Source organism: Gymnoscopelus microlampas (assembly GCF_963454915.1).
Source record: "Gymnoscopelus microlampas genome assembly, chromosome: 12".
In the NCBI taxonomy this organism is placed as follows: domain Eukaryota; kingdom Metazoa; phylum Chordata; class Actinopteri; order Myctophiformes; family Myctophidae; genus Gymnoscopelus; species Gymnoscopelus microlampas.
In genome coordinates, this window is record NC_139949.1 from 31298387 (window position 1) to 31322675 (window position 24289).

Here is a 24289-nt window from a genome sequence, read left to right on the forward strand (position 1 = left end):
AAGTCCCAAAGGATATGACATGATTGGAAATATCCAGCTATATTTTCTTGAAATAACAGAACAGGAATTTTAAATGCAGGTTTATTTAAGTTGTAAAACAAATATGTAATGATTTTAATTTAACATTATAAAACTGTTATATAAAGCAATCCTGGCTATCTGGGCAGCAGTGGCTCGGGAGGTAGAGGGGACGCTTGGGAATCAGAATGATCCCGGTTCGATCCCCAGCTCCCCCTGGGTTAGTGTTGAAGTGTCCTTACGCAAGACACTGGACCCCTAACTGCTCTTGATGAGCAGGTTGGTGCCCTGCATGGTTGCCTCAACGGCCGGTGTGTGAATGGCGAATGTAATGCACATTGTGAAGGGCTTTGGATAAAGGCCCATATATAAATGCACCATTTAACATTTATCCTTGTAACAAAGGACAGGCCAATAATAAAAAAGTATGATTCTGATGAATAGTCATCATATTTAATCTGAACAAATGAGAGTAAAATATAAGAATAGCTTTCGTCAATGGTCATGATCAGATCCGATCAACTTCCCCAAGGAAGCATACTAGGGCCGTTACTGTTCCTTCTATACATTAACGACATGAAAGCAGCCTGTAACTGCAATTTGTTCTTGTTCGCTGATGACTCAGCACTCCTGGCCTCGGGCGAGGACAAAATCCAAGTTGAGGAAGCCCTTAGTTCTGAACTCAGCAAAATCCACTCTTGGCTTTCCGATAACAAACCGTCATTACACTTTGGTAAAATAGAATCCATTCTTTTTGGGTCCAAACATACCCTTAGTAATGCAAATGATTTCAAGGCCAGAGAAAGGTCAAGCAAAGAAGAGGTTACCTATTTGGCCTGTATTCTTGACAACAAACTGACAGGTGAAAAAGTGGCATCAAAAGTGATCAAAGAACAGAGAGAGTGCCCTCAATACCCTCATATACCTGTATAACTACTTCTCCAAAGTGAATGACACCCACAGCCACAATACTAGAGGGAGCAACATGATCTGGTACCGCCCAAATTTAGAACAAACATGGGGAATCCTCATTCTACTACTCTGCCACTAAATTGTGGAATGCCCTGACACCATACTGTTGTGATGGGCAGTACAGCCCTGTGCACCTTGTTCTGTGACTATCTGATGTGTGTAGCATGCGACTATGTTACCTAGATATTTGAGTTACCCCATAGTTTGGTTGGATGTGCATGTTCTATTCACACTCTCATTGGCTGTGGGACGTTCCGTTTGGGTAGTTATAAAGAGAGGTGGGCACTTCCTTAAGTTAGTTGTTATCAGGTACTCAAGCTCACTGCATGGACAGACGACTCTCCCCGTTCTATGCCTGAGCTAGAGTGCCTTAAAGGAGTAGTTCACCCAAAAAGGACTTATTTTCTATCAATTACCCGCCCGTGAAGCCTTGAATTCATGGTGATTTTTTACATTTTGACGCATTCCTAAGGCAATAATTTGATGACCAGCGGAGTCTGCAGTAGGAGACTCAATGGAGACTCTTTGTGTCTCCTACTAGAGACCCTGCTAGTCATCAAATTATTGTCTCAAAAAAATCTCCTTTTTGTTCTTGGCTTCATGGGGTGAGTAATTGATAGAAAATAAGTAATTTTTTGGGTGAACTACTCCTTCAATGACCATAATTGTTATGATCCAGCCATCCGACAAGTCATTGGCCCTCATTTATCAATGGAGTGTAAAAAACGCCGTATTTTTTGCCTTAAATTCGCTCATAGGCCAACGTCCAAGTGACAATTATCAAGCAATCCTATACAGCCAATCCTAGCGTGCATTTGGTCGGAGCTTTGATAAATCTGACGGCTGAAACCGAGCGTCATTTAAATAACACGCCCTTAATATTCTCGAAACGCCCCGATTTTATGACATGAAGAACACACGTCACACACACGCGCACACACACACACACACACACACACACACACACACACACACACACACACACACACACACACACACACACACACACACACACACACACACACACACACACACGCCACTAATGAGAGATAGCCTGGATTGGAGAGGCATTCACTAATCACTAAACTGATAAACTAATCTGAACGTTTATGGAGTGACTGATGAATGAATGCATAAACATTAATGGATGAAGGCTGGTGTGTGTTGGGAGGGTTACAAGCTTACAAGGGTTACAATCTACAAGCTCACAATGCATCGACGCGTGAGCTTGTAGATCTGCTATTTTTTTGCAGCAGATCTGTTAAAGCTGTTTGTTTAAATTAGTTTATAAAATGTTATTTTTACACAGGGATTATTTATTAGTGTGATAGATGTACATTTTGGAGTGGATACATGTGTCCAGATGCCTGTCAGACGGTCAGACAATGCTGCTCTGCATGCAGGTCTACAATGGAACAAACGGGTGCAGCAAAAGTCAACAACTGCCTCCGACCTGACGTGAGATCTGAGCGGGCTGTACGCTAAAATCAAAGTCAGGATATATTGATAAATGCCGAAAGTTGCGGTGATCTCACCGCACGCCCATTATTTGGTCTACACTGCGAATAAATGAGGGCCATTGTGTGTTGTGGAAACTGTGTGTACTGACCTCTGAGTGCAGTAACGTCAGTTAAGTCTGCTAAACTGAGGAATCCTTGTCGTGCCCATTATTACCCACTCTACACCCAGCAGCACGACAATACATTAAAGGTTGTGAATCACTGTTCTTTCTAAATTGGCCTGACAAAGCATCTACAGGAGACCACAAGGGGAAGTAAATGTAAATTCCCATCGAAAAGGATGTGACTTTCACTGCCGCTGTTTCTCCTTTTTCTCCTTTGTAGATATATTTGTATATGTTGATGAATTGAATACATAGGACCACAATGGAAACAAGTCCCCAGGACATTTTTTTGTTATCCTTTTATCCTTAATGTCTTACTGTAGCACATGCTGTTTACATTTCTGACTAATAAAGTATTCAAAAAATCAATCAAAACGCCTGACATGTACTGATATTAATGTTATCATTGCCAGCAATGATGAGTAATACCAGTTGGCTCGTGTAGTAAGGCTACCAGTGAATACAATGAATTATGATTGTAATGAATGTGCACATTGCTCTGATGACTCAGAAGCTTGCTCAACAAACTTGCAACAGTATGCAGAAGCCATTCTTCCCTCTAACAAAGCAACCTAATAATCAATAAAGGTTAACCACTTTAAACCTGGCATTCCAATTTTGGGTATGCCATTAAAGGTGAAATGTATCATTATTTTTTATCTTAATCCTTAAGTTAAGTTCATTGATGGACAGAAACAGGCTATGTCATTCTTTAAATTAAATGTAGCCTTGGACTGTGAGATACGCTGATCAAACTTAAAGGAACCTTATGGAGATTTTGGTTGTTGCTTTCACCTTGCAGAAGTGCTTGGTCACCTCGGAATATTGGTTAAGTGTATTCAGCAAATGATTTGCTAGTTTCTTCCAGTTTGTAGAACAATAATGGCTTTCAAATTCAAGACATTTTTATTTAGCTTTTAAATGTTACTTGTGTAGTAGCAGAGTTCAGTCCGTCATTCTTAACATTCAAAGGGCACTTTGAATGTTTTTATATCTCAGTTTGACTTTTGATGTTATAAATGCTGCCATCTATTGACCATCTCAAGGCTCCTTGGACACTCCACATTTGAAATGGCTCAGCTCAAGCCTTTCCAATAGAAAAGTGTCTGTCATAGAAATCATCATCATGCTCAGCAGGGACCTCCTGCAACAGCAATGAATTTGAGACATTTCCTCTTCCCCCGATCCCACCTAGCATTAACAAAACAACAATGGGTTTGTTGCAAAATATAAGATAAGAAAAATGCCTTGTCTCTTTTCATGAAAATGTGTCTTGCATCACATGTTCCAACAATTATCAAATAATATATTTTTTGCTCCATTAGCCAGTGGTGCCCAGTTAAACACCTGCCTGTAAAATAATAGCCAAAGTTTCCTTGTGAACTATCACAGGTCATACAGCTGTAGGTTTGGGTATTTTCTTTACAGACCTCTTGGGTCTTTATTTTTTGTAGTAATCCGTTTTGGCACAGTGTTAATACGCCCTCTTGTGTGGGTATGGAGACACACTCAAATGTTCCCAAAGATGCCTGCCTGGTACACTAGACTTCTGTATTGCATCACCTTGCTGTACATGTAATGAAATGAAATAAAAGGAAAGCCGCACCCCACTCAGCATTTCATTATAAGTTACTAGTATGGGTGCGCCGTTGTGGTTAGTGGTTACAAATTATGAAGAAAAAAATTCATGGAACAAAATAGTGCTACTCTTCATCGCCTCTAGAGGGAAGCACAAAGCTTGAGATGCGTCTATGAATGCAACTTCAAGCTTCACGTGAGGAAGAAATGCTCGAGCTGGGCTGGCTAAGTAAGTTTCAGCCAGACATGTCAGAAAAGTGTATATGACGTCAAATTCGCTGTAGTTTGGTTATCCCAGACGAATCTGAGATTCCGAAAGAATTGGTGCATAAAACGAGTTATCGTGACAAAGAAGGGGCGCCCGCGTTGATTGTTGACATATTGGCCAACGTCCACGGAGCCAAGAACTTTGAACATTGCCAACTGGTTAGCTAGCGTTAGCTGGCTAGCTAGTGATCTCAACAGAGAGCTTCAGTCATCATGTCTGCGGCCGGAGACTTCGGGAATCCTCTGAGGAAATTTAAGTTGGTGTTCCTTGGAGAGCAGAGCGGTGAGTGTGATTCTATGTGGGTTGTTTTAACAGAAGTTGAAGACATTGTGTGTATTAGCAGGTTTAACGATTGTAAGCCTCCGTGTTGTATGTTGGGTGATTAACGTCAGACAGACAGTGAGCTAGCTAGCTAGAGCTGCGTAACATTACACTTAATGGTACTGTTGACAACGTCAGCAAGCTAACTTAGCTAACTGCCCTGTTTGTCTTTGCTCTGTGTAACTAAACTCTATAAATATACTTTCACTCTGAATAATTGAAGTCTGGTAACTTACATACATACACTTGTAGTTAACATTAGCTGTCAAAAGTTTATCAGGTCCCATTTTTAAGGGGGGAGGGGGTCAACTATTCGTGGTCAAATAAAAATATTAACTAGAGAGATCAAGCTTAGTTCAATTAGTATAACAAATCAAGTATTTGTTTTGCCCACCTAAAGAGGGGTTTTAACCGATGAAAGGATACTGAACCCTCCCATTGCTCCATGAAATTCCTCCACTGTTCTGGCACTGCCCCCAAGGCTTGAAGTTAATGACAGGGATTTTTAGGACAGGAGCTCTAGTCTAGTAAGCTATAGTAAGAAAACCTGCTCAGGCACTACTCGACCTAATGACTTGTTAATGTCTTTGTGTTTGCAAAGAAAGCATTCAGATTTTCACTACCAGCTGTGTCACTTCTGTAAATCTGAGGATGAGTCACAGTCAGGGCGTGTGTGTGTGTGTGTGTGTGTGTGTGTGTGTGTGTGTGTGTGTGTGTGTGTGTGTGTGTGGTGAGAATGAAATCACAACACACCCCTTCACTGGCATTACACAGTGTTGAATCATCCAGTAGTGCTTCATGTTTTTTTGAACGGTCTTAATCCCTTTTTAACCTGGCATCCCTATTTTGAGCATAATGAAAATGAAGAAAGCTCACTCACGGGTGTTGTGAGCTTGTACATCAGCTATTTTCACTATTTGTGAAATAGGGCTTATCTGAAAGCCTTAAGTCAATTAGCTCCATTCAGTCCATTGTTAACTTTAAAGTCCTCCTTAAAAAGCTGGCTGAATAGCTAGCTGCTGGACCAGCAATTAGTTGAGTTGTAACAGGTTCTTTTTTACCTCCCTCCCAAATACTTGACACTCAGTTTACGCACACATTTGCACTCCACAATGGCAATACGTTTGACCCTTTTGACATATGTGTAAAATATGGTTATGGTTATGCATTTTTGTCAATTAAAAAAACATCAATCAGTAAGTGGTTAACACTTTTTAGCTTTAGCCATTCACTTCCCACCTTGGACTGTAGTTCTTACCACACAACACTGTGTCGTTGGCAGTTGGCACTTAATGTCGCTTATTGCCGCTAGCTTTCCAGAGCTGTGATACCTCATCTACTATTACCAACTGTATTACAAGTCTGTACTTCACCAGCAAGTCAGATAAACACACAAGAAAGGGCTTCTAAATTCTGTTGTCTCTATGGTAACCAGTGCCACATGTAGTAACTATATATTAACCACTCTGAAATAATGCCAGTATTCCCTCCAGATCTAAGCAGGCAGGAAACAGGGGAACATTGCCAGTTGTGGATGACAATGATTGTTCTGTTGACAATAATTGTTCTGTTGACCCACTTAACTTAAATATACAGACAATCCTGGGCGAGTAATTATATCTGTCTTGTTCCGGGGTAATTTTTATTGAGTTATTTTCAGTCAATGCGTCAGGCTGTGGTGGCATTTGTGCACCTAGATTATGATTGCTGCTTGTAGAACAAGTAGAATTTCATCATCTATTAACTTCACTCCAGCAAATAGCCGTTTAAGAATATAACAAATAAACTGATATGAAAGTGTGATGGTCACAGTGTTTGCATTTGTTTTGTGTGTGTTTTTTCTCTGCAGTGGGGAAGACTTCTCTGATAACCAGGTTCATGTATGACAGCTTTGACAATACTTACCAGGTGAGATGAACAACTCTAGAGTTATTAACTGACATGTATCCCATTGATATTCATACGTATATTTTGTATGTATACTTTTCTCATCACCTGATGTTCATTTTCAGGCAACAATAGGAATAGATTTCTTGTCGAAAACCATGTACCTTGAAGACAGAACAGTAAGTTTTTGTATACTGTCTTACACATAACAAATGCCAACATATAAAGTGCCAGCATATAAAGTATGTTATTCTGCACCGTTCACACTAGCAGCAACAGGGGCGCCGATGGCCTAGTGGTTAAGGGGCATACCACATACAGGCCCTAATGCAGCGATTTGCGGTGGGTTCGATCCCTGAGCCCGACGGCCTTTGCTGCATGTCACTCTCCCTGTTTTGTGTGTCTCAAATAAAGGCAAAAAAAAAAAGAAAATGCTAGCAGCGACAGGCTACAAGCCATTTTCAATGGAAGCCAGCAACATGAAGATGCAAACTGATGCCCGACTGCCGCTGTGTGACGAGCTACAAAACCTACAAAAAGGTTGAGCTGGCTTCAACTTTTTTCAGCACTCCAATGACGTGTCAGTCAATCACATATTTTTATTTCACAATTTCCAATGCCCTTCTCTCTCCACATAATTCCTGCTTGTAATGGGGGGAAATTTTTTTTTTTTTGCCGTCAGCCAGTTAGTTCCCTGTTCATTTTAACCCAAGCCTTTATAATTTGCTCACTTGTCGCTTTCACATACGGACAGATGCTTGATGACGTCTATGACGTCGTCTTCAGTTCAATGGCGACTCAGGGGCAGTGTAGCTGACTACGCTTGGTTGTTTTGTGGCTTTTGTCACTGCTAGTGTGAACACAGCATTACTTGATGAAAAAGGAGGGTTGATGATGAGTGAACCTCAGTGAAGGTTGATTATTTTCCACAAATCTAGACGGCTCCCTCTCTGCTGGTCACTCAGTATCTGCACGCAACTCGCTCTCTGTACACTTCCGTTTTCCCCTGTCTGTATATCCTTCTGTCTCTCTTGAACTGTCCATCTTGCATCTCCTTTTCCCATTCTTATGGCTACATTCAGCTTTCTTTCCTTTTTTTAAACATGATTTTGTTTTGTTTTTTGTTTTTTTTTCTGACCTCGTTTGTCATTTTGTTTTCATCCTTCCTGTGTTTTTCTTTTCCTCTTCTTTTATTTATCCTCCTACCCCACCCTTCCACCTGACCCGCTCCACCCCACAGATCAGGTTGCAGCTGTGGGACACTGCCGGCCAGGAGCGATTCCGCAGCCTCATACCTAGTTACATTCGTGACTCAGCCGCTGCCGTCGTAGTATACGACATCACAAGTAGGTACCCTTTCCCATGTTCACGCGCACACACTCAAGCAATGTTATAAATTGTGCTTTTATAAGTATTCCAGCAATAGTTACAGGATTTGCATGTTTGCTTTGACCGTCTTGGGAAGATTAAAATGTGTTATTATTATTGAGTCATGTAAATTAAAAGCCCTCACAAGTTAATTCAAAAAGCTAGATATGTTGAATAAAAAATGATGAATGCAATGCCACGAAACTCGCAAGTCGTGCTCATCTGTGCACACACCTGCCCGCTGCCACAGTTGAATTGTCTTTACCTTATCAGTCTCTCTCTCTCCAGCAAGTGAGAGAGAGTACTGGGAGAGACGGAGACTGATCCTTGCCGTTTGTGATTCACTAAAATATAAACAGTTTTTCTTTTTAACAGTTCAGTTCTGTTCTGTTCTGTTAGTTCAGAGCATACACAGGAGAGCTTTTAATATTTGCCAGAAGAATATTGTGATATGTTGCTATAATCATAAAGAAAACACCTGTCGTCGCACCATAAATCATAAAAAGGAAATTAAGGAATTTGGATATCTTGACCCATGGGAAGTCGACAACAAATAACTTAAACATGGATGAATTTGTCAGAAGGCTGATATTGTAGATGGGAATATTTAATGTATACAAATTCAAATTGTTCTTCATACATTAGAATAGAAATAGAAAAATACTACTATTTGTGCTTGCAGGCACAATGGCAGGAGGTGGCATCTGATCTTCACTCTGATTGCCAGCTGTCATTTGGCCAGGTTTTTGTGCCATCTGGCCAAGCACTCGAACCTTCGGATTACTAGTCTGCTTGTCTAACCTCTGGGCTACCCACCCACTGACCAGTTTCCTACCTATTATTCTTACTTGTCTACCCTAATACAGAACCAACCATGGGCTATTTGTAAAAAAGTAGAACACGCTTAAACTGTTGCCATTACGAATGCCTAACTATGGAATAACATCAAACATGTTCTGGATTTATTATTGACTTATTAGCCTATTATTGATTTATTGTGTCTTAGTCTCTTCTGTCTTTATAACTCGTTATCTCCCAGATATTGATTGTGAGTTTCCTGTCCCCCCCTTCTTTTCTCCTTTCCTGTATCAGATGTCAACTCCTTCCAGCAAACCACAAAATGGATTGATGATGTCAGAACAGAGAGAGGAAGTGATGTCATCATCATGTTGGTGGGAAACAAGACAGATCTTGCAGACAAAAGGTAATCTGTTCTAACTTCTGGCTTGGTACAAGTCATGAAGGGCTCTGTCTAAAGGAGAATACTAATGAGGACATTGATTGTTGGTCAGGAGGGTTTGAGTGACTTGGTGTCACTCAAATCCGCCTGAGTCAGCTTGAAAACTAACTGACCGAAAGAAGTAACGGATAAATAGATGCTTTTTCTCCCACCTCTCTTTGTTGTATTGTTTGGAGTGACTGAGTTTAAGCTCAAGCCATTTGCCAGTTTTGATGTGTTAGCATTAGTTTTGGGTGGTATTACCGGTACTTGTTCTTTTATTTGTCAGAGAGTCCCCAAAAATTACTGGGGTATATAGTACCAATAGTTACCAATTAATAAAATAAAATAAAATAAAGAATGGGGTTGGGACCTTGTAGACAGCTGGATGGATGTAATGCAAATCTTACAGGAAGGATATTATTTCCCACTGACACAAACTCGGTTGTTTGCGCATGAATGTGTCTTCAGTCTTAATTCCATTCACAAAATGTATGTGATAGTGCTAAATTAATGAACGGCCTTTCAATAAATGTTGTTGAACTAATACAAATAATTCTCATTGAAGGGGCTGACATTTCTACTTCCAAAAATCATTTTTAGCATTGATTTCATAGAGGAAACTGTAATGTCAATGTACGGTGCATGTTTTCTTCATGCAGACGAGCTCTTTTTCTTTATATATCTTTTTTTTTTAACAAATTAAAGGATAATACTGCTTCAAGAAGAACTGTGTTGTACTGGTTCATCCAATTATACTGCATTTCTGTCCCAAAACATTATCTACCCTTCCTTTGAAGTCCATTCTCCATAGAGTCTCACTAATGTTGCTATAATGTTGATACTTTTTGCACTTCCCAGACAAACACTGATTAACCTCATGCATTATGCATTATGTACTGTTAAGAACATAATGAGGATGAAACACATTAGCTAAGATCACACTGAGTCTTGGAACCATAGTCAATGGAAAACCATGTTGTTTGTACAGTATGTCAGTTTGCATTATATTACACGATTACATTTTATTATGGTATTGAAATGGATACCGTTGTCACACATTGTTTTAAAATGATAATCCATGATTAATACTGTAGTATGACATCCCATGACATCCATCCGTTTCATATAGTAATTTATGTGTTCTCATTTGCTATGCTTTTTGTTGTAACCTCCTTATCTACCACAGGCAAGTATCTATTGAGGAGGGTGAGCGGAAGGCCAAAGAACTAAATGTAATGTTTATTGAGACTAGCGCTAAAGCGGGCTACAATGTGAAGCAGGTAAGGCTGTGTGTGAGTCGTGCTCTTTGGCCTCGCTGCGGATGCTGCCGCCTGCGCTCCACCTCCAAAAGGTCACCCGTTGTGGGAAGACTCATTTATCTCAATTAATCTTTGGGCCTGGAGAAGGTCATTGGAGCATAATCCTGTTCACAACAGACACTGACAAAAAAAAACTCCTACATGGAGTTGACCTTGCCGCTCTGAAATGAACAAGGCATGTCTGTCTGGTAACCCTTAGACTAGAGGTGGCAGACTGGCAGTAGTAGGTGGAAAGGGCACGGCTTGTTCATCCACTTCAAAATATTTACGTTCTGTTTTTTCTTTCTGTTGTCTTTCCTTGTGTCCTTGTCGGTGTGTGTGGTCTGTGGTGGAATGTGCGGGTATGTTCCTATGTCCGTATGTCCGCTGTGTGTGGTGACTCGTGGCTCATCACAGACAGATAACCACAGAGGAGGGAGAACAGAGAGCGAAAGAGATGAATGTTCTGTTTATTGAAACGAGTGCAAAGACAGGCTACAATGTCAAACAGGTAGATGCGTGTTTGCAGTGCTCATGCTCTCATCTGATGGCTTCTGTTTTTCACATGCACGCGTGTTCACATAGATTTTGCTTTGAATGTCAGCTTTTTTCCCAATCTGATTGGGCGTTTATAGATTTGTTTTCAAATTCTCTCCCATCTGTCCCAAGTGGTGATTTGTACTGGTCAGCCCTTTGATCTTAAATCCCCAGTGGTGGGTGAGAATTTGAATACCTGTAATCCTCGCCAGGTTTCATTTGATCATCTCATCCAATTGGCATAGTACCACTAATTCTGTTGCCGTGCAACCAGCATGCTGTGAAATTGTCTCAAGTATTGCTTTTAACGATTTTAAATGGGTGTGGGCATGCAAAGCATCTTCACACAATCATTTGTCCCTTAAAATTCACATGAATGTATATATGTATGTATCATTTGTAATCACACGTTCAAACTGGTACTCATTGAAATTTTCTGTTGTATTCACGATAAACCACTCCTACACTGCTCTTGACAGATGTTTTGGTTCCATTTTTGTTCTCAAATCGTGTTTAAATCTTGTTGCTAATTACTGGCAGTCGTGTTATAAAAGCAATGATACACTCGAGGCTGTGATATACTGTTCTCTATTGTATAACATGGCTACAGACATTATAAGGCACGCCGCAATACCTGTAGCTGTGGTACAATATACCACATGATATTGCTTAACCCGTTTTGGGCGGGAACCCCTATTTGTAACTATAGCTTTCAGGACGGGAACCCCTTTTGGGGTTCTTGTTGCTATGTACAGTATATAGCAACATACATTTGTTTTTCAGAAAACTTAGGTCAGGATTTAGAAGGCATTTTTAGAATCGGCCTCAGGTCTAAATGGGATAAGTGATTCAAAATGAAGAGAAAAAAAGGAACCCTTTCATACAGTAAATGGAATGGTCTGCTTTGGGAAAAATGAAATGGTTACATAACAGTGGAAATATTGGCTTACAGCACCCATACACATTCTGCTGAGCTGAAATCAATGGCAGGTGTAGTTTATGTCAGATTATGCCAAATATAAGAATATATTAAATACTCGCCCACCACCACTGAGGCCCTGGTGCTATAGCCAGCAGCGGTGCCTCTGGCTTGGCTGGGCACAAACACAATTGGCAGTGTTCGTGGGTGGGAAGCTGGCAGAGGATTGTGTCCTTGTCACTGTGCTAGCAACTCCCACTGGTTGGGATGCCTGTTCGGTGGGGAGGGAAACTAGGGAGGATAGCATGCACCTCGACGTGTGTTATGCTCTCCCTGTGAAACTCCTCATTGTCGGGTGTAAAGAAGTGGCTGGAAGGTGAAAACATTTGAGAACCACTGGTGTACACCATCCCCAGGCCAACCGTTGAGGTTAGCATTGACAGGAATCGCAGTACTCATCGGGGTGAATTGGCAATGACTAAATTTGGAGCAAATGAAGACAGAAAGTTGTTTAACAACATACGGTTGTGCCTGGAGGCTCTGGCAGTTCGAATCCGACTCCTGTCATGTCTTGCCTGTCTACTTTTCCTCTCTGCCCTCAGTTTCCTATCTCTATCAGTCTTCTAGAAAATATGTTTAAAAAGATATATTCTTTAGTTGTTTTACAGATGAGATTTGTTTCTCTCTTGCTCAGCTTTTCCGGCGCGTGGCAGCTGCCCTCCCTGGCATGGACAGCACACAGGATAAGAGCAGAGAAGACAGTATCCTTTCAGTACAAGCATGTGACTTAATGACTTGGTGAAATGCTAAATAAGCCTGTCTAGTGAAAGATATGACCTTTTATGCCTATATTATATGACTATACACACTGTGGGGGACAGTGGCTCAGGTGGTAGAGTGGCCGCTAGGTTCGATCCCCGGCTCCCCCTTGGTTAATGTCGAAGTGTCCAGACACTGAACCCCTAACCGCTCCTGATGAGCAGGTTGTTGCTTGGCATGGTTTCCTCCACCATTGGTGTGAATGTGTGTGTGAATGTAATGCACATTTTAAAGCGCTTTGGATAAAAGGAGCAAAACAATCTACGTCACTTTCTTTCCTTAACACCTGCTACCTTCAGTGATCGACATAAAACTCGAGAAGCCACCAGAACAACCTGTCAGTGAAGGAGGCTGTTCCTGTTAATTCCCACCTCTAATTATTACCTTTCTTTGTTTCTCCTACCTGCATATTCTCAGACCCACTCTATCTCTGTACTGTACCTTTCTATACCCTCCTCCCTTTTACCAGCACCTTGAAAGCCACAGCCTGAAAATACACTACATAATGTCATTGTCAGCATTGTGGAAACATTCTTTCTCTGTCATATATTAGGATAACTTGCATACTTTGATGTGACTGATGAACAGCCTCTGACCTTAGCTGTGCTTGGAAAAGATGCTCACTGCTTGCCCTCAGCCTTATTTTTCCAAATTCAATATGATCAATAATAGGAATAATATCATCTGGCTGGTTTTCTAAATGAAAGCAGGTATGTGAGAATTCTGCTGATGTTCTAAGCAGCCAAATTGATGGAGGATTGTGTGTGAATTCAAATTGGAGTATGCAGGATAAAAACCTATCTGCAATAGTGAAATATGGCTTCAAGTTTAATATGCACAATATTGATATGACATGTACCCAATACAAAATATTTTCATTTTCAACAAATGCGTCTTTTTTATCACGGTCTATAGAATGTCGAAATGGCTGCAAGGTTGTGTGGAAAAGTTTAAAGTGACAGCTGGCAGCTGAGGGCCTGTTTTAAACTGAGTTTGAACCTGAGCTGCCTGTCTCATGAGGTGGAGCCACAATTCCGCTCCTACGGCATACTTGCATGATCTGATGACTCTGCAAACTAACACCACACAAACATGCACAGAACCAGCACCACCAATTACTGTTCACCACTAGCCACATTACCGTCCTTTCTTCTCACACCTGTCCTTCGGGATGAATTAAACTCCTTACCTTTGCTGCCATTTTCTATTTTATTTTATTTTTCTTGGGATAGATCTTTACTTTTCTAAAGAGAACAACTATTATAGGGGGGGGGGGGGGGGGATTGCTCGCAATTTTAGTGTTTAAGCAGGAGATTTTTCATATTATATTAAGAGTCATAATCATGATAAAACCCAGCATCAGCATTAGATGTGGTGACATGCCTTTTTAAAATGTAACTGTAGAGGGCTTCCTCGGCTGTGGGTTTACCTAGTTTGATATGTTCTGTTTGGTATGAAAGTATATGAACAATGATTTACTTTTTGTTTGGCTTTGATCTGTTTTGTTAGTGATTATTATTCTACGTGTATTTAATCCACAATGACATGTAATATTTATTTCTACTGGATGAGGTTTCTTTTTTAAGGCTGTTAATATCTTCCCTTGTTGAATGAGTCCTAAATTGCTAATAAGATATTCTTTCATCTGGACCACCTTAATATACAGTAATTAGGACACCATGGATCATCCTATTCTGTTTACTACTTATCAGATGCAATTTGAGCTGACTGTCAGTACAGTGCAATTTGAGTGTGTATGTACCTCTGGAAGAAACTCCAGCTGTTTTGCATCATAGTCTTTAACATTTTTGTCTGAATTGGTTTTAAGTGGAAATAAAAAAGAAAATATACATGTCACTGTCAAGTCTCATCATTATCTTATTGACATGAGTAAGCTCCAGTTTAGTACCTGCAATTGTGATTTGATTTTTTGTCAGTTTAAGTGAGATCTTAGTTTTTATTTATTATGGCGGCTTCTACACTGCTTCCATAGAGCTCATCCTAGCTAGAGGAAGGAGGCTTGCAGGTATGGCCCAGTGTTAAAGTAACCGACAGTAGGAGTGTTGAGTTGAACATGACAGGGAATCCATTCCCATATAAAAACCTCATTATGCAGTACATGCAACTTGCTGAAGAAACACATTTCTTACAATATACTGTATGTTATTGTTTTTTTTTTTTAAATAATCTACAACTGGTGATGTAGGTTATTAGCCTGTAATTATAAGTGTAATACCATATTGTCAGTCGCTTGTGCAGTAGTAGCCTACTTCCGCGGTACAAAATGATGTCCATAGACCATTTCAGTCATGTGTTCTCTTTGGTGACTACATGGCAACCAAACCAAACGAAAACAAACTGCTTCTAAATAGACTATTATGTATAGCTATGTATAGCTATTACATCATAGCCGGCTCTTGCAGTAGTAGCTTACTTCCGCACTACAATGCCCATAGACCACTGCTGTTGACACTCTGACAATGTGCTCTCTTTGGTGACTCCACGGCAACCAAACCAAACAAAAACAAACTGCTTCTAGATAGGACATTATGTGTATAGCTACCCTTTGTCAAGAATAAGCATAATTTCATAATGGGTGTGGATTACTATGTAACATTGGAAATAAACAGAACTGCGACTGATGCAATCATCAAACAATCGTAAGTTTAGTTGTCCTTAAGGTGTCATTGTGTATGGTGTAAACTGTTGAGATAACCACTTAATTGTTTATGATGATCATTTCTAACCATTTTTCACTCAATCTGGCTAGATATCGACGTTTGGCGCTGAAGTATCATCCAAGCAAGAACAAGTCACCTGGAGCCCTTGAGAGATTCAATCAACTTGCTGAAGCCTATGATGTCCTGAGCAACCGTAAGCAGATTAAACTGAGAAGGATCTTTTAAGGGTAATTTGTAATCACAGGATAGGAACATAGACATTGAGACAAAACAATGATGGATAACAAAAGAAGTTACTTTAATCTGATGGCAAATGTCTATTATATGTCCTTTTGTTGTATGACACATTAACAACATTACCCCATATGTCTTGGTAGGAAGCAGGGTAACCGGAAGAGTGGGCATCTGAGAACTCTGGGCACCTTTTTCTTTTCAAAATACATTTCTTTGTTTTATTTATATTTATTTTATAAATGTGGGGACAAATACGTGCGTCAACGTTCTGATTGGTCAGACACGTCAACAAAGTGATTGGTCAAGCTTCACGTGACGCGTGGCTATAAACACATTATAAACACTTATTGATGACAAAATGTATCAAAGGCGCCGCTACCTTCACACAGGTGTGATTTTTTACAAATACAATCTACAAAACCTGTAGATAGCCGGTCATTATGGGCATAAGAGGTTGAAGGGTAAATTTAGGTCTGATAATGATCCTGTGCATGTTCAAATCATGTATACTTTACATTATTTCCGACCATTTTCCACAGCATACATTTATTTTTTTATTTTTTACATTTTGGAAGAAATAGCCAATTTAACATTGAGGTGCCCACAATGTTTAGGTGCCCACTCAACCTATCGCAGGATTAAATACTCTTTTTTTTTATTTCAGCTAGCAAAAAAGCTATTTATGACAAGTTTGGAGAGGAGGGACTAAAAGTTGGCATCCCACCAGAGTTTGGAGCAACAGGTGCTTGGACATCTGGATATGTGTATCATGGGAACCCAGTGAAAACCTTCCAACAGTTTTTTGGAGGTGACAATCCATTTGCAGGTAAAAAACGTTAAACACAATTGTACAATTTTGCTGTTGAAATGTTTTGTATGATGTTTGAGAGTAATAAAAGTATTGTAATATTCTTGTAAGACTTCCATTCAAAAGATGTGGATGAGATGGCGGTCAGATTGAATGGCCTGCAGCAAGGCAGAGGGGTGAAGACACAGGATCCTCCCATAGAGCGAGATCTTCACTTGTCCCTGGATGACCTCTTCCATGGGTGCACAAAAAAGATTAAGATATCTCGTAGGGTAAGGATAATGTACAACTATTATATCTGGCTCAAATACATACAGGTACATCTTGCAACAGTATTGGGTTGATCTTTAACATTGAATTAATACACACTAAAGTAGTCACAGTGTTAATTTATCCATTTGTAACTCCAATAGTGTACAAATGGAGACTCTCTTAGTTAAATGTGTAGATTGGATGATCCATGATGCAAACTAGAGCTCATGTGCACTTAAAGATACTGTTCAAGCACAATCAACTTGGGGAACGATAATAAAATAATATCCTATTTTTTGACCCAGGTAATGAATGAAGATGGATACACCTCCAGCATCAGAGATAAGATATTGACCATTGTTGTAAAGCCTGGATGGAATGAAGGCACAAGGATAACTTTCCCCAAGGAGGGTGACCAGGTAAGAGAACTATCCAATATATTGAATTTGTATTGGGGGGAAATGCAGCCACTTTCAACATGGCCTACCTATTTTTGGGTATGTCATAGACTAAATCTTTCAAAGACAAATGAGGTTGTAGGTCAGCTATTTTTCCGATTCAGTGTACCACAAAGTATATAGAGCTTAAGTGGATAATGGGATGTTTCCCCCCTTATTGTTTTGACCAGTGTGATCCATGTTTCATCTTTAACCATCAACACTAATATGTATACTTCATCTTCAGTTTATTCCCCAAATATGCCTCTGGAAGCTTTTGCAAACTGTTTAACTTAAGTGTTCACAAAATTGGTGGTTTTGATAAGAAAATACCAAATTATTTGTAACAGGTATGCTGTATTTTTTTGGTGGTTACTGAATGCAAACTTCCTCTCTTCAGAAAACTATACACATTGAATGTTAAATGTAGACTATACATCCAATATTCCATATTCTGTTGCTATGTGCATAATGAACAAGAAGTTTGGTAAACAGTATACTATAATGTGGTTGCGGCTAGAGGTCATTCACCCTGTCTAACAGGACAAAGGTATTGAATGAAATCAATTATGTGTTTATAATTATTATTTTAGATATGACACATAGTATTTGTTGATATTTTCATAGTTTAATCACTCTGTGATACCTTCTTTTTTTACACAGGCCCATTATAGGCCCATATAACATAGGTCAATTATTTCCAAAGGCTTACGTTGGTCACCTTTTGCCTTCAGGGGCCAAACAGTATTCCTGCTGACATCATCTTCATAGTGCGACAGAAGAGTCATACTTGGTTTGTAAGACAAAAGAATGACCTGGTGTATACGGCACAGATCGCTCTAGAAATGGTGAGTCGGCTTTGAAAGGTCAAACCATTTCTACATCTGCAATGATACTAGTGTACATCTTTTTCTTATATCTTCCCCTTATATTTTATCCGCTGTTTACTTTTTGTTTTACTTCCATATTTCTGAGAGCAATGCATCAAGTGAAATTCCTTGTAAATGCTGTAAAATCTATTACATTTGCTACTGGATTTTCACAAATTCTACAAGTCGTTCTTACTCAAATCTTATGTTTTTCTTTCAAACAATACTCAAGTTCACTGTTTATTTCCTTTACATTATTACTGTTTATCCTCTGTGACTCCTTGTATATCATATATCCAGTTTATCGTCCCTGTCGGGCAGAACAGTGAAAATAGCTGATCTACAAGCTCACAAAGCGTTGCAATGCATTCTGAGCTTGTAGGTCTGCTATTTTCACTATTTTGGAAAACTTTTGAAATTGATAGAGAAATGGTTAAGTGTATATGTGGGTTTTAGAATAATAACTACTTTGGATCCATTGGAACACAGGTTTGTTTCTCCATTTCCTGAAAAGTTACGGTTTTGGACATACAAGGTTTCCACCGACAGCGACGATATGCTTTATCATACATGTTTATTCCCTTTCCTGCAGGCTCTGACTGGCTTCTCTGTGGAGGTGGAGACACTAGATGGCAGGCTTCTCAACATTCCTATCAATGACATTGTGCAGTAAGTGCTCTGCTATTGTGGATACTGCTGATATTGCAGATCAAATAGTTATATTATTTGCAATTATCCCAGAACAATACTAACACGTACTGTTTGAGCTTCTAGTTTGAGCTGCATAATCACAAGGTAATTGAATTAACATACATTTAAATGATGCATTCTGTTAATACCTGGAATGAATGTGTTCTTGTCTATCACATCTTACCCAGCCCCCAGTACAATAAAGTGGTGACTGGAGAAGGAATGCCGTTGTCCCAGGACCCATCCAGAAGAGGCAACCTAATCATTGTCTTTGACACCCAATTCCCCCAGAAGCTCTCTGCTGAAAGGAAACGTGTGATCAAACAGGCTCTGACTTCCTAAACAAGCAACCACTACTGTACTCCATGATACAGTAGTTTATGACTAAGCTTGATTCATATGGTGCATCATATAAAGAATAGCAGATCTACAAGCTTGCAGTTTGTAGTAAATATGCAATTTTTATCATGTTTGATTGATTGATTGGAAACAGTACAAGACATGGAAACAGTACATGGAAGTACAATTCACAATACACGGTCCTCTAAACTGGATCAAAGCACAATGGCTTATTTAAAATGAGATCCCCACGCACTCAAATCATGATGACATTTAAGAAAACAGACAAATATACACGACTATGCAGAACGTCATACAATCAGCTTACAGGTTACTGGTATGAAAAACTAAACTACTAAAAAGAATATGTACAACAGACAGTTTGAGGAGGAGGGGGGGGGGGGGGGGTATGTTAAGACTTTGACAGGGGCCAGTTTGGAATTGACAATTATGTGACACATAATACAGTATAAATTAAGCACAACTTCACTTCATAGATGTGTGTTGCCATCTGGACATGACTCTTAAGATTTAAAATAAAGTTACATTTCTCTACTTGTTGCCACAGTTTATTGCAGAGCTTAGTCAAGAGTGAAGGTGAAACTGTAAACAACACAACAACAACACATCTCCAGTATGGTAGGGAATCATCATTCAGCCAGTTAGCAGCAGCTGTTATGGTGTAGTTGTGCATTTGTGTTGCGCCATCATCATGGCCCGCTTCAGCTGCTCATATGTGACAAACATTACCACGTTCCAGGAGCCCAGGCGCAGGAAGGATGGCATGAACCTGAATGAATGGGGCCAGGGCATGATGTTAGATTGAGCCATTCAACTTGAAGAATTAAAAGAAAGAAAGAAAATCTGCGACACGCCGTGAGCTTGAACATACATGCTATTTTTGAAAAAAATGGGAAAATTGTTTAAAATTTCCACCTATATAATGACATGCCCAAAATAGAGACACCAGGCTAAAAGATGTTAAAAGCTCTCCCATGTATTTATTTTGTGTACATCTAACAGTTTATATCAGGTCACTGCTTACCCCTTATAAAAGGCAAAAGGTCCCTCTCTTGTGGCCATGGATATAGCACAGTTGAGGACACCGCTGTACTGGCCAGGAGCAGAGTTCATGAATCGTGTCTTGACCACATCAACTGGAGAAGCGATCACAGTGGTGCACAGGCCCGCACCAAAAGCTGATACTAAATGACAGGGCAGATCATCTGTAGAGGAGTAAATGCCAAAAGTTATAAAATGTCTAGAGTTTGTTTCTCAACCTTTTTTAATTTCAAGGACCCCCAGTTTGATATTATGCATTAAGCCACAGACGCCCATGATTTGTATCTCTGGGACCCAAATCTGCGTTGTAGAGAGTGTTAATTTAACTCTGAGAGTGCACAAATGGAACCAAATAGACCCTTATACACTCTCTAAGTTACAGACCCGTAAGGGTCCATTTCATTCCTAACTATATATCATTAATCATTATTACATCATAAAAGATTGGTCTTTGAACTGCATAATGACAGAAAAAAAGTAGGCTACCATATTTGTATTGTATTGAACTGAAGTTCTTTGTCTCACCTGTCAGAGCTGTGGAATTGATAAGTGTATCCTTAATTAAGTCATATGTCACCAATTCAGTGCAATTAACAATTGCATTACGTGCAATGTTTGGACCAGTACCTGCAAAGCACAGAAAAAATCTTAATAATAACTTGAGTACAATGCATGCAGTACACCAAATGCTTATAAATACAGTGAGTAGTGCAATTAATCAAGCTACCTCTCCACAAGCCACGGATGCCTTCTTCCTTAGCAATGGTCTTGTAGGCATCAATAGTGCCATTATAGCGTCTGCCAAGCCCAGAAGACCTGGCCTGTGCCTGGAAGCGAACTTTCACTACATCTGTGGGTTGAGCAAAAGCCACTGCCATGGCCCCGGTGGTGCACCCTGCCAGCAGCCGACTTCCAATGCCTACATCTGAAGCAAAAATGTAGATAAAGAATAATCAAAAACATTAAAAAATAGCACACATTTTCAAAAGCAGGGAAAATAGGAGAGCTACTATAGCCAACAGGCTCACAACGCATTAGTTATGTTTGCTATTTTTGAAATGGCTTAAGTCTAATTGTCTCCGCCAGGCAGAAGCCGTGGCCGAGACTATGTTTTGCCCCCTGTCCGTCCATCCGTCCGTCTGTGAACAGCTAATCTCCGCCACCGTTGGCCCGATCAACGTGAAACTGAGCACAAACACTCCCTGGATGCCCTGGACTGGATTTTTGCTTACTCCTACAGATTTTGTCCAAATATCATGCAAATCAGTACACAATCATTATCTCTATGGTCATGTGATCAACACAGATCTGTCAGATTTTTCATATTCCATCCTGATTAGCTAAGATATGTATCTAAAGGTTGCAGGACTGGTTCGCTTTAAGCAAAATGCCTCAAATCATGAACACAGTGTCCGATTGGTGTGAAAGGCCGAGTACAAATTCCACCCTTTTCACATTGGCCCATTATAGCGGCACCGGGAGGCTGAATTTTGCAAAACAAGACGGATCTGTCTGATTTTCTACAGAAGTCCTCAAACCATGAACGGGGCAGATTCCACAAATCTCTATAATGACTGAATTCCGAACATTGCTTGCTCACAACAACCTGCCGGAGCTACCAGACCTGCCGGACCTGTGCTCCGAGGAGCACTTTTTCTAGTTTATTCTTCATCACATGATGGCATTGCTCACGACAAACAACTGAAAAACTACTATTTTCTGTGAGCGACACTGACAACAAAGTATGAATTGGACTTTAACTGGAGCAACAAAGATGAAATGACATATGTACTCACTGTTGGAACCTTTGTTATAGAACTGTTTTACAGAGTCATAAAGACCAATGCGGACAGAGGCAAAGGTCATCTGTCTCTGGAGTCCAGCCACCAGGCCATTGTAAAGGCTCCTGGGTCCCTCTGTACGGACCATTGTGGTGATCGTGCCAAACACACCCCGATACTTCATCACTGGACCCTTTCCTGGTGCCGAGGAGCTTCCACTCTCCCCCTGAATCTGTGCAGGGTAAATGGTCATAAAACATTAAAACACTACAACAGAAGCATGGGGGTTAAGAGTATAGATTTACATTTCATAGGAGAGGCTATGTGCAGGATTTGACATCTCCATAATCCTAAAACTAGGTTCTAGTGCATGATTATCAGCCTTTTGTAGGTTTGAGGCAGACATGTAGAGAAAACGTTATCAAAATGTTGCTTATATTCACCAATCACCTCTTTCTTTGAAGCACTTATGTTGATGAAATATAGTATGCTTTTATATTTTTGCTTAATCTCAAAATGCAGAGATGCTCTTTTTTTCCTGAGTAAAATGCACCTTTAGGTAGGTATTATGTATATACCTACAGAACTGTCTAGAGCACCCATCAACTCAAAGTTCTATTGCATATAAGCCCAACTTCAGTAGCCTACCTGCAGCCGCACTTTGGCAGTGTCCAGAGGAAAGGTCAACAGGTCAGCGATGCAGCCTGCTGTTCCAGCTCCCACAAACTTCACAGCTGCCGTTGGAGGAACATCTGCAGCTCTGAATCCAACCATTTTTACAAACTAAACAAGATGTCTTCAAATGTGACGGCTGTTGTTCGGTGTGTGGTGGTGATGATGATCAGCTGGCAATGAAATCTGAAAACAAAATAAGAAGGATTGAGACCGTCACATAACACCTGGGCGGGTCCTCGTCTCCCAATTGTTCTGGACAAAGTCGCCATTTAGCAGGCTACCTTACTGTCCTACTTTGGTTTCAAACCAGTCAAAGCCTTCTTTCTCCTCCACATCTGACTGTCCAGCCTGGGACAGTCACAGCAGAGCTTCCACTGCTATACGTCTAGGCCTCACTGCAAAACTAATAAGTTTGCTTGGGACAAACCTATTTTTTTCAGCAGCTCCTTTTCGTTAGCTGCAGTACAATATGCCTACTGCTCTGTGTTTGAGGAGTTGACGACCTAATAAAATGATCTTTATGCAAAGCGGGTAGGTGAAATAGTTGCCTAGGCTGAATAGCCTGAGGTATGTCTAGCCACATGTGTAAAGTCGGGTATCCTACAGTTACTCAAATGAGCAGCGAAAAAAAATAAAAATAAAATTATAAATAAATAAATAAATAAATAAATATATATATATATATATATATATATATATATATATATATATATATATATATATATATATATATATATATATATATATATATATATATATATATATATATATATATATATTATACGCACACACACACAGAAAATTAATTTTCAGGTCAGGATACCAATTTTATCCAATCAGGAGAGAAAACTTGCACAGTATGCAGGATTGGAACACTATAACATATTGGAGCTTATAAATGGGTTCTCTCTCCTGATTGGATGAAATTGGCATCCCACCTGAAAATGCGTAAAAAAAAGTAGTTTCTGTTTACTAAAAAGCTGGAGAGACGGAGACCCTCCATACCAGTGATTACTATGAGGAAATAAAGCTTTACTATTTAACAAAAGACTAGAAAACTTTTGTTTTAAACAAAATATCACTTAATTATACCTTTAATTAACATTAAGACATTTTCGCCTGTTAAAAAACATTTCTTACCTTCAATGACCTTCATCAGTGTGAGATCAAGTTTCTCTAAAGGTGTCCCTCTGGCTGAATTTACCATCAGCTATTAATTGGTTTTCTTGTATGTCCATAGAAAACCGTTCAAAAAGTATATGCCTAAAAAACATACTCCAACTTCTGAAAAACACAGAGAAATATGTTTAAAATCTTGGCTGAACATAATTAATAGCAACAATGCCGACATAACTCTCAAAAGTTTTTTTTTCAATCTTATGGAATTTATGAATGAATTGTGGAGGTTATTCAATTGGCTAAAATTAGTTATCAAGAGGCAATGTCTTTAAAACAATTGTGTATAAACCTGAGCTGATGCCGGTAGAACGCTGGTCTGGTCTGAGGGAGAAGAGAAAGCTGCTGCCTTTTATACCTCCATTACCATGGTATTACATCACAGCAAGGCAGCTGTGTGGCTTTGTGGTATGGTCAAGGCCTCCTGCATTGCTTTTGAGGCCTCATTTGCATT

General features: G+C 39.8%; 3 protein-coding genes across 5 annotated transcripts; 2 read left to right on the forward strand and 1 right to left on the reverse strand.

The window, feature by feature from the left end:
- The first annotated feature begins 4388 nt into the window (after positions 1-4388).
- LOC311056507 (ras-related protein Rab-6A) lies at positions 4389-14688 on the forward strand. Of its 2 annotated transcripts, none has more exons than XM_084073169.1 (8): positions 4389-4742; positions 6631-6689; positions 6794-6847; positions 7909-8014; positions 9129-9240; positions 10445-10538; positions 12707-12773; positions 13131-14688. In XM_084073169.1, the coding sequence occupies exons 1-8, from the start codon at positions 4673-4675 to the stop codon at positions 13193-13195; spliced, it is 627 nt and encodes a 208-aa protein (XP_083929295.1). In that variant the 5' UTR covers positions 4389-4672; the 3' UTR covers positions 13196-14688. The 2 variants fall into 2 exon arrangements, with proteins under 2 accessions (XP_083929295.1, XP_083929296.1); XM_084073170.1 differs by lacking the exon at positions 10445-10538 and adding an exon at positions 10974-11067.
- A 731-nt stretch (positions 14689-15419) lies between these two features.
- Positions 15420-19148, forward strand: dnajb13 (DnaJ heat shock protein family (Hsp40) member B13). Its single transcript, XM_084073154.1, has 8 exons — positions 15420-15491; positions 15602-15705; positions 16411-16572; positions 16666-16826; positions 17112-17225; positions 17978-18091; positions 18705-18781; positions 18991-19148. Exons 1-8 carry the CDS (start codon positions 15424-15426, stop codon positions 19142-19144), a joined length of 954 nt encoding a protein of 317 aa, XP_083929280.1. The 5' UTR covers positions 15420-15423; the 3' UTR covers positions 19145-19148.
- Positions 19149-19169: 21 nt separating this feature from the next.
- ucp2 (uncoupling protein 2) lies at positions 19170-24289 on the reverse strand. Of its 2 annotated transcripts, XM_084073160.1 has the most exons (8): positions 24128-24289; positions 23800-23943; positions 22633-22842; positions 22000-22216; positions 20931-21128; positions 20729-20830; positions 20187-20367; positions 19171-19931 (listed from the first exon to the last, which is right to left on the reverse strand). In XM_084073160.1, the coding sequence occupies exons 3-8, from the start codon at positions 22756-22758 to the stop codon at positions 19817-19819; spliced, it is 939 nt and encodes a 312-aa protein (XP_083929286.1). In that variant the 5' UTR covers positions 22759-22842; positions 23800-23943; positions 24128-24289; the 3' UTR covers positions 19171-19816. The 2 variants fall into 2 exon arrangements, with proteins under 2 accessions (XP_083929287.1, XP_083929286.1); XM_084073161.1 differs by lacking the exon at positions 20729-20830 and having other exon boundaries at positions 19170-19931.

What these genes read in the sequence shown, in the direction of transcription:
- ucp2 (XM_084073160.1), bottom strand. Translation starts at nt 22,758, where the DNA reads ATGGTTGGATTCAGAGCTGCAGATGTTCCTCCAACGGCAGCTGTGAAG. An exon ending in CTGCCAAAGTGCGGCTGCAG is followed by an intron (nt 22,217 to 22,632) that starts GTAGGCTACTGA and finishes TACCCTGCACAG; the next exon opens with ATTCAGGGGGAGAGTGGAAG. An exon ending in CATCCGTGGCTTGTGGAGAG is followed by an intron (nt 20,831 to 20,930) that starts GTAGCTTGATTA and finishes TGTGCTTTGCAG; the next exon opens with GTACTGGTCCAAACATTGCA.
- LOC311056507 (XM_084073169.1), top strand. Translation starts at nt 4,673, where the DNA reads ATGTCTGCGGCCGGAGACTTCGGGAATCCTCTGAGGAAATTTAAGTTG. An exon ending in TGTACCTTGAAGACAGAACA is followed by an intron (nt 6,848 to 7,908) that starts GTAAGTTTTTGT and finishes TCCACCCCACAG; the next exon opens with ATCAGGTTGCAGCTGTGGGA. An exon ending in CGTAGTATACGACATCACAA is followed by an intron (nt 8,015 to 9,128) that starts GTAGGTACCCTT and finishes TTCCTGTATCAG; the next exon opens with ATGTCAACTCCTTCCAGCAA.
- dnajb13 (XM_084073154.1), top strand. Translation starts at nt 15,424, where the DNA reads ATGGGTGTGGATTACTATGTAACATTGGAAATAAACAGAACTGCGACT. An exon ending in AGATTAAGATATCTCGTAGG is followed by an intron (nt 16,827 to 17,111) that starts GTAAGGATAATG and finishes TTTTTGACCCAG; the next exon opens with GTAATGAATGAAGATGGATA. An exon ending in CACAGATCGCTCTAGAAATG is followed by an intron (nt 18,092 to 18,704) that starts GTGAGTCGGCTT and finishes CCTTTCCTGCAG; the next exon opens with GCTCTGACTGGCTTCTCTGT.